Source organism: Gymnoscopelus braueri (genome assembly GCF_963280865.1).
Source record: "Gymnoscopelus braueri genome assembly, chromosome: 4".
NCBI classification, from domain to species: Eukaryota; Metazoa; Chordata; class Actinopteri; order Myctophiformes; family Myctophidae; genus Gymnoscopelus; species Gymnoscopelus braueri.
In genome coordinates this window covers 51,064,934-51,077,021 of record NC_137605.1, presented here as the reverse complement: position 1 = coordinate 51,077,021, position 12,088 = coordinate 51,064,934, and the positions used below count along the sequence as shown (strand labels likewise).

Sequence of the window (12,088 nt, the reverse complement as noted above, 5' to 3'; positions counted from 1 at the left end):
TTTTATGAATTTGGCCGCGGACGCCCATCTCAAAATATTTTGTTCCAGGGACCCCCAGAAGCAAAGATTTGTGATTTAACACAGGGATCCCGGGTCCGTGTACCATTCGCTGGGGGTCCCCGAGGCGCCATGCCTCATGAAAATTATATTTATTTTTATTGTGTTATGTGGCTCAAGCTTCTCTCAAGCCGATCTCCCTCTGCTTTGGCTCAATACAGTTGACAACAGACGTCAGTTAGCCTGCTTTAACACATTGTAAATACTCAGTCATTCACATCTTCTATTCAGAATCAACGACGATAGTTAAGATAAGAAGCCATCAACACATCTTACTGCTTGGTATGTAACATTTTAACATATCAAGTAGTTTCACTGCTATAGCCCCAAGTGTGTTTTGATTGATTAATTGAATGCAGTTTGCGAAAAAAGCACAGGAAAGTACAGTTCAATACAAGGTCTGCTAAGAGGATTTTAAATTCAAGAAAGCATATGGTTTGTTTCCATTAGGGTCCTTGGTACTCAATTCATCGGTGCAACCAGCCCTCTCAGTTAAGAGAGGGCTTGTTGCACCATGAGGGCTCTCTTTCCCTGAACTCGTTCTCGCAGGCAGCGCTTATAGTACCTCCCATGTCCCAGACTGTCTAGGGTTTAGGTTTAGGTTAGTGTTGGTAAAGATCAGGTTTAGGGCCAGTGGTTGGGGGTGAGAGTCTGCCAATCTTATATACCGAATGAGTCAGGATTTGTACCGGCCTGGCAGGAAGCGCTCAGAGCAAAAACAAATCCCCTCTGAAGCCCTCTCGCTTGTCTTCTTTCAAATTCAATGGCAACATAATAGCATCACTTTAAAAGTCCTGCTGTATTCTCTTTGGCATGGAGCTGTGTCGATTTGGTTTCTCGCGTCGTTGCGACGGATGAGGGAGAGCTGATCGGAAGCACGGAGGAAACATAGATCACAGCCAACAGCCAAGAGCTTCTATTGTGCCCCAACTTGAAACCTTGCATGGTATCACTTTAAATGAGCCAGCTGCCCACAGCTAGCTGTGGTCAGTAGGAGAATAGAGAGGCAACACCCTGTGTGTGCCGCACACACAGGGTGTGCCGCACTGTGAATGCACCGCACTGTGAATGGACCAGAAGATGAGTTAAGTTCCGTGATCCCCATTCCCCCTGCGTTAATATTAAAGTTGTTCATCCTTATTCCTTATTTAGTGATCCAGCCACTTCCCCAATCAGTGTTGCCAGATTTTGCGAGAGAAATAAGCAGCCAGGTCTATGAAAACAAGCCCAGAACAAGCAACTATAGGCCACATGAACTATATACATTTATATATATATTGAAAATAGCCGATCTACAAGCTCACAACGCGTCTTCATGGAAAGACTTCATAGAACAACAAGCCCAAAGTCGCTTATAATGAGCAGACACTGTCCCCAATTACCCCTGTGTTGCCACACCTGACGGGTGGAAACCTTATTATGTCCAAAGCCGTTCATTTTTTATAATTATTTTTAAAAACCTTTTAAAATAGTGAAGATTAGCCGATCTACGAGCTCACATATCTGTAGATCTGCTATTCTCACTACTTTTGTGTGACACTCTATGACGAACTAAGGCATTCATTTACGGAAAAAAACGTTAAAAGTTGAAGGTTTCTGCCCGACGATGACATGACATGACATGACATGACATGACATGACATGACATGACATGACATGACATGACAGTAAGACTACAGTAGATTCCTCCACTGCCATGCAGTGAATACAAGCTGTATTTATAATTATGTTCACTTAAGCCAATCAGTTTTATGCCGAAGGAACTAAAAGATTGATGACACGGTTTTTACCGGTTTTGGCACCAAAGCGCTACTCTTTGATAACACGATACATCACGGTTTTGGCACCCAATGTGTTAACTCATTCCCTGCCTAGGACGTAAAAAACGTATTTTTTTCCAATTACCAAACCTGCCTAGGACGTAAAAAATGTACTTTTGAAAAATATTTTTTTAAAACAAGATCTCACGTTCCTTCATCTCTCGCCACGACACATTTCATTGTAGCACACCCGGATACGGAAATACGTCAAACCGCTTCCTGTTTAGGCCCCGCCCTAAAACTGTCTTTTCTCGGCTTTGCATTTCTCCGCCGTGGAATGCTGTTTAGCGACGCTGTTTTGAAACTGCTACTACTGCTAAATGGAATGTCGCCGATTGAAAATTTCTTCTCTGGGCCACTCACACAACTAAAGCATTACCAAACTCAATATTTCAATGAAAGACATTAACAGGCTCCAAAGTTTCTTCCATACAAGGTGTAATAAGTCATCACTGTTTGTTGGCTAGATCTTTCTGCTTGTACATAAAATGTTTTCAAGTATGTTGGAGGACTTTTTACATTAATTAAAAAAAAAAGTTTGTGTGTCTACAAACAGTTGAACACGCGATCATAAGGGATTTAGCGAGGTCTGTGGCGAGGTGGAAAAAGTAAGTGAGTTTTCCGTTTACATAGCGAAACATGGTGTTTTTACGCTGGGCTGGAGGAGAGACTCCGCCCGATCGGAATGTTTGTTGTATGAGCGGCATGCACGTGTTTAGAAACGATTGAACTTGCGATCATAATGAAAAAAAAAAATGATTTTTTTTTAAGTTACAAAAAACACTAAATCGCTGGCAGTGGGCAAACACAGCCAGAAATAAGTCTGGCAGGGAATGACTTAACGTCTGACTGTACTTAATGTGCTGTTTACATTGCTGATTAATAAAGTATTCAATCAATCAATCAAACAAAACCTGTGGTGTTGAGGGAGAGGCGGTAACTGGTGGGTGCTGCTCTTAATAGGGTCAGATATTGAGTATTGGCTGTGTTTTTTCCCTGTGCACGCTCGGTTTATCCTAACTGGAATGGTTCAATGTGTGTGCGTGTGTGCGTGTGTGCGTGTGTGCGTGCGCGCATACTGTGCCCGCACTGCGTGCAGACGTATGGATGTGGCAGTACATGTGTGTGTTTTTTAATAAGCTCTATAGGGGAAACAAAGCGAGGCAGAATCTATGCTCCCTCTCATCACTGCACTCTTGGTTCGAATAAAAGTGTGGGAGTTGTCAGCCCCTCTATAGCCCCAATCCCCCCCCCCCTCTCTCTCTCTCTCTCTCTCTCAGCACATTTCAGTGTGGTGCAGTGAGATGTCAGAACCAAGTGTTGCCATGTCCGCTTATTAGAGGCGACTTTGGGCTTGTTTTTCCTGTGAAGTCGCTTGTAAATATTGATAGTTGCGTTTTTTTGGGCTTGTTTCTAAGGTGTAGTTGATTATTTGGGCTTGCTTCCTAATGTTGTTTAAACGTGTCATGGATCCCACAAATTAATGCATCCCCCCCATCTGAAACTAACTTGTGCCAGGGACCCCCCAATACAATGTCTCAAAAGATAATCCAAATATATTTTTCATTTTTTTTTTGAAAATAGCAGATTAACAAGCTCACGATGCGTTGTGAGCTTATAGATCGTCTATTGTCAAATAGCCCATGTACTGTATATACTGTAGGTTTAAACTGGTTCAACTTCTGGCCTTGTTTTCGTAGCCCCGGTTGCTTGTTCCTCTCGCAAAATCTGGCAACACCGGTCAGCAATAATCCAGAACTAAAGAGATAGAGAGAAAGGAAAGAAAAAGAAGATCCTCACGTGATCCATCAGCTCCTTCACCATGCCGTTCCACTGGCCTGTGGTCTCGTCCTGGGCGCCGTACTTGCCGTCTTCGACCAGGCGCACCTCGTAGGTGAAGCCCAGGATGGTGGAGAGCTCGCGCAGCAGGTCTATGCAGTAGCCCTCAAAGCGGTCGTTCCCGTACAGCGGCTTGTCCGACTTCTTGAACATCACATAAGGCTCCTCCTGTCGGGGCAGATAGTGAAGAGTGGGGGCGGGGATCAGTCTCTCTCTCTGCACCACTTGGCATCTTTTACCCTCTGATAAGGCCTATCTGAGAGGGTGTCTGATCTACCTGATAGGATTTTGAGCTCTACACACAGTAAAGTCCTGAGTGTTCAATGTTAACTGTGAGAATGTACAAATGGAACCAAAATGGACCCTCGTTTTGTACATTCTCAGAGTTGCATTAGAAATGCGCACGCACGCATGACACACACACACACACACACACACACACACACACACACACACACACACACACACACACACACACACACACACACACACACACACACACACACACACACACACACACACACACACACACACACAGTGGTGGAAAGTAACTAAGTACAAGTGCATTTATTTGGTATTTTTACTTTACTGGAACATTTCCAGTTTTCAGTACTTTTACTTCTACTCCACTACATCTCAGAGGCAAATATTGTACTTTTACTCCACTAGAATTATTTGAAGACATTAGTTGCTAGTTACTTTACTTTAGGCATAAATAAGCTTTGAGCTTCAGCCTATGCCTTTTTGATCAATCAACATGAACCATTGGCTTATAGTGGGGTATGTTTTGTGAAATTGTTGATGTGGATCAAAATAAACTAAACTAAAAAAACTTTGCATATATAAATCATTACATTATAAAACATGCATTAACCACTTCAGCCCTATTTTATACATTAATGCATCCAGTGGGGCATAATGTGTTAATTCCACGACCGCATATTGGTATCGGTTGATATCGGAATCGGAAATTAAGAGTTGGACAATATCGGAAAATCAGATATGGGACATCCCTAATCTTAACCACTTTAACCTTGGCATCTCAATTTGAGGCATGCCATTATGGGCATCGCGGATCATCGTGAGCTTGTTAGGTCAGCTATTTCCACGGGATGACATCTTCGTACAGTACATACAACAAGTAAGACGCGCGAACGCGGGAAGCGAACGCAGCTCGAAAATAACATAGCAAGAAGAAATCAAAAACTGTCCTCAAACTAAGGCGTTTTCAACTTGCCATCCGGCCTGATATATGCACAAATGACATGGAATTCTTAGATATCCCAATAGATGAACTCGTCTAGATGCTTTTGTTATTTTTGACTGTAGCTGCTATATTTCTCTCAGAGGAGTGTAATTAGTCACCCAGGGGCAGGCGGATTTCAGCCACACTGTAGTGCACTCTGCGATTTGTCCACATGGGGGCGCGGCTGCACACAGGCAGTGCACACAATACTGCACACAGACAGACGGACACACACACACACACACACACACACAACCCGAGCACGGTTTCATAGTAAGCTCCACTTGCGCGGCGCGCCTCCTTCCGCTGCGTTCGCAATAACAGCATCAGAGAACCAGGGTTACAAAAGTAACCTCAGGGCTTAAGGGGTTAACAATACACTGCACAACTTCAGGGGAAAAAACAAACACTTTCACATAAATAAACATAAACCAAAAATGTCCCATGTAAATGTGTTTATTTAGGTTTTTACGAGCTTTTCTGCCGTCGATTACAAAGTGTTGCGCAGCTTTGCATAAATACGACCGGTTTATGCAAGCGTCTCGTTGGCTCGCATACCATAAAAACCTCAAACTGCCAAAATCGGTCGGCAATCCGTCGTGATTTGTTTTAATCGTCGGCACAATTATATGATAAACAGCACCTGTTTGATCGTATATTTTGGTCTCTTTATCTTCCACCGGGGGAGAGAGAGAGATGAGAACGAGGGGGTATAGAAAGAGAAACAGATGGCACAAAAGGGGGCCTCGGTATAGCAGGGAGGAAGGAGGAAGGAGGAAACAGCCAATGCGGGGTAGAGGGGAGAGAGAAGTTGCAGTAGAGAGGAGGGAGGACAGGGCGAGGTGCAGTGTTGCAAAGTAACTACGTACATTTACTCAAGTACTGTACAATTTTGAGGTATTTTATACTTTACTGGAGCATTTACAATTTGCAATACTTTTACTTCTACTCCACAAATGTTGTACTTTTACTCCACTACAATTATTTGAAAACTTTAGCTACTAGTTACTTTAGAGATATACATTATTATATTATAAAACATACACAGCCCTATTTTATTCATAGGCTATCTGAGAATCGCGACGCGTTGTGAGCTTGTAGATGGGCTATTTTCAAACATTTTAGTACTTTTACTTTTGGTACTTTAAGTATATTTTGATGCCAATACTTTTGTACTTTTACTCAAGTAACATTTTGAACACAGGCCTTTTACTTGTAACGGAGTATTTTTATATTGCAGTATCGCTACTTTTACAAGTACAATATGTGAGTACTTCTTCCACCACTGACGAGATGCGGGAGAGAGAGAGAGAGAGAGAGGGGGAGAGAGAGAGAGGGAGAGGAGAGAGAGAGAGAGAGAGAGAGAGAGAGAGAGAGAGAGAGAGAGAGAGAGAGAGAGAGAGAGAGAGAGGGAGGGAGGACGCAGGGTGAAAGAGGACATCAGTAATCTCCCCAGCTGTTTGCGGCGAACAGAGAGGATGTGGCGTCTCCTCTCCTCCTGCTTATTTTTCTTTTTTCCCCCTTTCTTTTTTTCCTCCCTCCAACGCGTCTCTCTATCAGCATCTCTTATCTGTCTGCCAGAGCATGTGGCGGTCCCTGAAAGCAGTGAAGGCCCGGGCCCAGGGCCAGCCTGCTGCGATGCTGAGAACAGCCTCAGAGTCATTGATACGGTGGATTATCTGTCATTATGGTCACGCCTGGCTTTGTACACCGGGCGCCACCCTACTGCTGCTGCTGCCTGCTACCAGTGGTGGAGAGTAACTGAGTACATTTACTTAAGTACTGTACTTAAAGTACCATTTTGAGGTATTTGTACTTTGCTTGAGTATTTCCAATATCCAATACTTTTACTTCTGCTCCACTGCATCTCAGAGGCAAATGTTGTGCTTTTACTCCACTACAAGGATTTGAACACTTTAGTTACTAGTTACTTTGCATATATAAATTATTACATTATAAAACATACATTAACCACTTTAGCCCTATTTTATACCGAGGCTATTTGAAAATAGACGATCTACATAGCAGCACATGAGTGAGCTCATGCACCACACAAAGCAATGCACACAGACCAGTGATTCGCGTTTGCGTCCGAAAACAGCTTAGAATACACACGCTTCTGTCTCTGAGCCAGTGTGTGTGTGTGTGTGTGTGTGTGTGTGTGTGTGTATGTGTGTGTGTGTGTGTGTGTGTGTGTGTGTGTGTGTGTGTGTGTGTGTGTGTGTGTGTGTGTGTGTGTGTGTGCAGTGGTGGAAAAAGTACTAAAATGTTTTACTTAATGGGAAATACCACTCATTTTCCACATTGAACTATGTCTTTAATACACCTTAGAGCTGTTGTGTGGAAATAAGAAAAACGTCCCCCCCCCCCTTCTGTGTTGCCTAGAACTGAACTTTTGGCTGAGGGGGGCGGAGCCAAAAGTACACCTTGCGTATGTCACTGATCACATGACCTCAATCAATTATCCAGTTCTAGGCAACTTAGAAGGGGGGGGGGGGGGGGACTTTTTTCTTATTTCCACACAACAGCTCTAAGGTATATTAAAGACATAGTTCAATGTTGAAAATGAGTGATATCCCCCTTTAAGTAAAAGTATCAATACTGCAATGTAGAAGTACTCTGTTACACGTAAAAGTCCGGAATTAAAAACTTACTTGAGTAAAAGTACAAAAGTATTGGTATCAAAATGTACTTAAAGTACCAAAAGTAAAAGTACTAAAATGTTTGAAAATAGCATGGAGCTTGTCGATCGGCTGTTTTCAAATAGCCTATATGCAACAAGGCTTTCCAAATGTAAACATTTTCTGTGCAAAAATGTTGATGTTAATATTGGCCAATAATATCGGAGGGCCGATATTATGGAACATCTCTAGTTAAGATAGTTCCTCCACAGACCTTCACAAAGGCACGACGTCCCCTTCCCTCTGAAGAAATGGAACACATTTATGTTTGAGGTTTTAAATGTTTCCTCACTCTGAGACATAATAGTTCATGATTTACACTATGTTGGTTGTTGGATTCTAGGGATACTGATGTAATCTTGATGAAAGAACAGAAACACCCACATCCGCTAACAGCTTAATAGGCTGCCAGAGGGCACGGAATACCAACAAATACACGCAGGCACGCACATGCACGCACGTTGCACGCATGCACGTGCACACAAACACACAGTACATATATATGTATACAGCACCAGCGTGCACGTGTGCACTCACACAAACACACACGCACCCACATTCAAATGCGACAGACAGACAGACAGACAGACAGACAGACAGACAGACAGACAGACAGACAGACACACACACACACACACACCTTTAGACACCAAGTGCATGTTTAATGCTTGATTTACAATCCGTGGTTGACACACCGAAAACAGCCGATCTACAAGCGTGGTGAGTTTAAAACAGGGTGCTGGGTGCAGGCTCTTCCTTCATTTCCCTCCCCTGTGTGTTCTTGTTTTTTCATCGTCCCTCAATCAAATAACCCTCAAGCCCAGAGCTGTGTTTGCTTCTGCCCGATGCACGTATCGCCATGGTAACTGAGCCGCCACGCACACGCAGAGCGATGCACCGCCGCAGCCCTTTTCAAACCATCACGGTCTCCCTTTGTAGGGACCAATGGTTCAGCACGGTAAAAAGGGACGTTTTGTTTGATGTCCGTTAGATTTCACAGTAGGACGCAAAATAAATAAATACATAAATGCGTCGTTTAAGCCATTAAGACCGGGGAACGCATCTGTGTGTCATTTTTTGATTTTTTTTGGGGTATTCAAAAATAGCAGATCTACAAGCTCATAGCGCGGCAACGAGTGCCGCTCTATGAGCTTGTAGATCTGCTATTTTTGAAAAATCTTGAAAATGTGTGCAAATCTTTGAATATATATATATTTTTAAAGGGAACATTTTTGACTCAAATCTTTGCTTCTGGGGGGTCCCTGGAACAAAATATTTTGAGATGGGGGTCCGCGACCAAATGCATATAATTTTGGGGGTCCTTGACATGAAAAGTTTTGAGCACCACTGATATAGTAACATACGTCTTTCTGAAAACTTTCAGTTAAACATAAAAAATATATTCATTCAAAGATTTGCGCACATTTTCACGATTTTTCAAAAATAGCAGATCTATAAGCTCATAGCGCGGCACTCGGTGCCACGCTATGAGCTTGTATATCTGCTATTTTTGAATAGGCAAAGAAATCTTAAAATGACACAAAAGATGCGTTCCCGGTCTTAATGGGTTAAAAGTAAAAACGCGGTTCTTTTATACATTCAGAACGCTAGTTCACTGTGGGGGTATTTATTCATCAGTCGGCAGCAAGCACCGTGGCCTTGAGACACCGTGCTGCGATTGGGAAGAAACAAAATGTGCTTGTGATATATATATATATATATATATATATATATATATATATATATATATATATATATATATATATATATATATATATATATATATATATATATATATATATATATACTGTATATATATATCGGGGGGCCGGGGGGGGGTTTGCAACGGGACGAACGTGAAACCAAAGCCTCTATAGTCATCATCATGGCATCCTTCCCCCTGTGTCTGTTGCTGTGTGTGTGTAGAACTACTAGGATCATCTTAATTGAACCTTCGAAAAGCGGGACAGGAACGAGATCGAACTGCATTGGTGATCTTTCACACCACTCAAACATTTTTCTGTTAGGCTACGGAAATAAATCGATAGACCAGCAGTCTACCATAACAATGCTTAACGATCAGATACCGAGAGCATGTGTCTGTGTGTCTGTGGGAAATCTCTCTCGTCTCTCTCGTCTCTCTCGTCTCTCTCTCTCTCTCTCTCTCTCTCTCCAAATGTTGCCGAGCATCTTTATCCATTGAGTCTGTGCTCTGATCAAGGGACCGGAAGGCTAGTGATTCCATTCACTCGCATCGGATGGCAAGGTTCTCAAAATCACAGAATCTAACAATATAAAAATAAGTCCTAGCACTTAAATTGGGGAAAGTGAAGGAGACACAAAGTGAAGTACCAGAACTGCTGCCGGTCATCAAATTATTGGCTTAGGAATGCGACAAAAACAAAAAAATATCCATGAATTCAAGTCTCCATGGGGTGACTAATCGATAGGTGAACTATCCCTTTAAGTGACTCTTTTTGGCTTACTGTATGTAAAGCACTTTGAATTGAAATTTTGAACAACAGACTTTTACTTGTAGAGTACCTACTTCTACATTGCAGTATTGATACTTTTACTTAAGTAAAACATTTGAGTACTTTTTCCACCACTGGTTATGCACTAGTGTTCAAGCTCACATTGTGAGCTTGAACATCGGCTATATCTGGTGAACGACAAGTACTGTATAAATCAGGTATAACCCTCGTCCATTCAATAAGCGATCTACTTTGACCCCATGTTCTCCATTAGAATAACTGTTACCAGGCACTCTTAGCACAATGAAGCTATTGTCAGCCCATTAACAGAGGGTGACCTCTCGCCCTCTGTCAACCGTGAAAGACTGTAATTATCATAAATAGCCACTAGGCTCATTAAAAAGGAGCCCCTTTTATTAGCATTCAGCGGACACCTGTGGGTCATTATTCCACTGTTCTGTTGAATGGGAACGGGGAAATAATGCGGTGGGGTTTTTGTATTCTTTGTAAAAGACCAGTTATTAAACGGCAAGTGATCGAGGGGGGCGGGGCTTAGGGGAGACATCCTGTTGCACCGAAAGAACAGTGGACCCTTGCAGGTCCATTAGAGTTATATTAACACATCGGGTGCCAGAACTTTATAATAACAGATTACGTTCGGTGCCAGAAATCTCACCGTCTGCAATGCTGCGCTGTTTAGAGCTGTGGACTCCGCGGCGAGCACACGCACGTAAACAATGCATGCGTGCACAGCAATGGATTGTCCTGGCTAAAGCCTGGAACAACAACATGTCTCATGCGAGTCACCATTTCGGAGCGATCGTGCATCGAGAATGACTTGTTTTGCCCACTGTAAAAAGTTAAGGAGATAGAGAGGTTTTCAGCAAGGAGATAGAATGGAAGCGGATGGGAGCCAGATTTTTTGGCACGGTGATCCATCTGTCCCTTACTTCTTAGAGTGTTCATGGGTGATTCCAGTGCTGCGCTAGCCCCCCCCCCCTTGTGGAAAAAAATGAAAAAATAATAATACTGATAACCGATCATTTTACGGTTTCGGCACCAAATCGCTACTCTTTGAAAACACGTGATTTTACGGTTTTGGCACCCGATGTGTTAACGCAACAGAGCGGCAATCAGCGGCACCGATCAACCAACTGATCCAAATTCTAATCAAACTCCACAGCCTCAAATTCTAGCATTCCTTTGAATTCAATTAATTACTGTATATTATACAATAATTAATTGAATTGGCTTCAAGTACTTTCTCCCCCAATCAATTTTCCACGGTTCTTCCAAATACTAACCAACATCCTACTTTAATCCCTGTTAATCACATGCAGACACAACCGCACACATGCAGTATAAACTAACAACACCACCAAAAACAGAACAGTGCCTATTCCGTTGTTAAGCCCGTCAGAACAACTGGTGTGTGTTTTCCAAATGTGTGCAGTGCTGTGTCCCTCGCTGTTTTAACAGATCTGAGACTAAAATAACGACTTAAGTGTCATTCTACCGCTTTCCTGGCAACGACAAGGAGAGGAGGAAATGGTTATTATATATATATATATATATATATATATATATATATATATATATATATATATATATATATATATATATATATACACATCTAGGCCCGATCCGTCCAGAGACTCCAGACAGCACTGGCCTAGTCACTCTGCACACACGTCATGCGAAGTCCGGCCCCTCTGGCCTCTCCTCTCCTCTCGGCTCCACTCCTCTCCTCTCCTCCCTCCCCGCTTTGCTTTGCGGCCCTAACCTCTAGTCCCAACCTCCCAACCTCGGTCATGTGATAAAGAGGTCAGACTTCCTGTATCTGGTTGCTATGGCAACCTGCCAGATCAGGCTGAGGGTCTGATAGGCAAATCAAAGAATCAATTAAGCCGAGAGTCTGATCACAGATCGAGGTGGGGTAAGATGCCTAAAACATAGCCATAGCTCTGATCA

At 42.8% G+C, this 12,088-nt stretch overlaps 1 protein-coding gene across 1 annotated transcript in view; it reads right to left on the bottom strand.

The window, feature by feature from the left end:
* The window catches only part of LOC308083784 (glutamate receptor ionotropic, kainate 2-like), a gene marked incomplete at both ends in the record, with an annotated part of 246,464 nt that overhangs the window by 68,977 nt on the left and 165,399 nt on the right, over positions 1–12,088 (bottom strand). Inside the window, 1 exon segment of the mRNA XM_080426131.1 lies at positions 3,678–3,884. Coding sequence (XP_080282257.1) covers positions 3,678–3,884 — 207 coding nt within the window.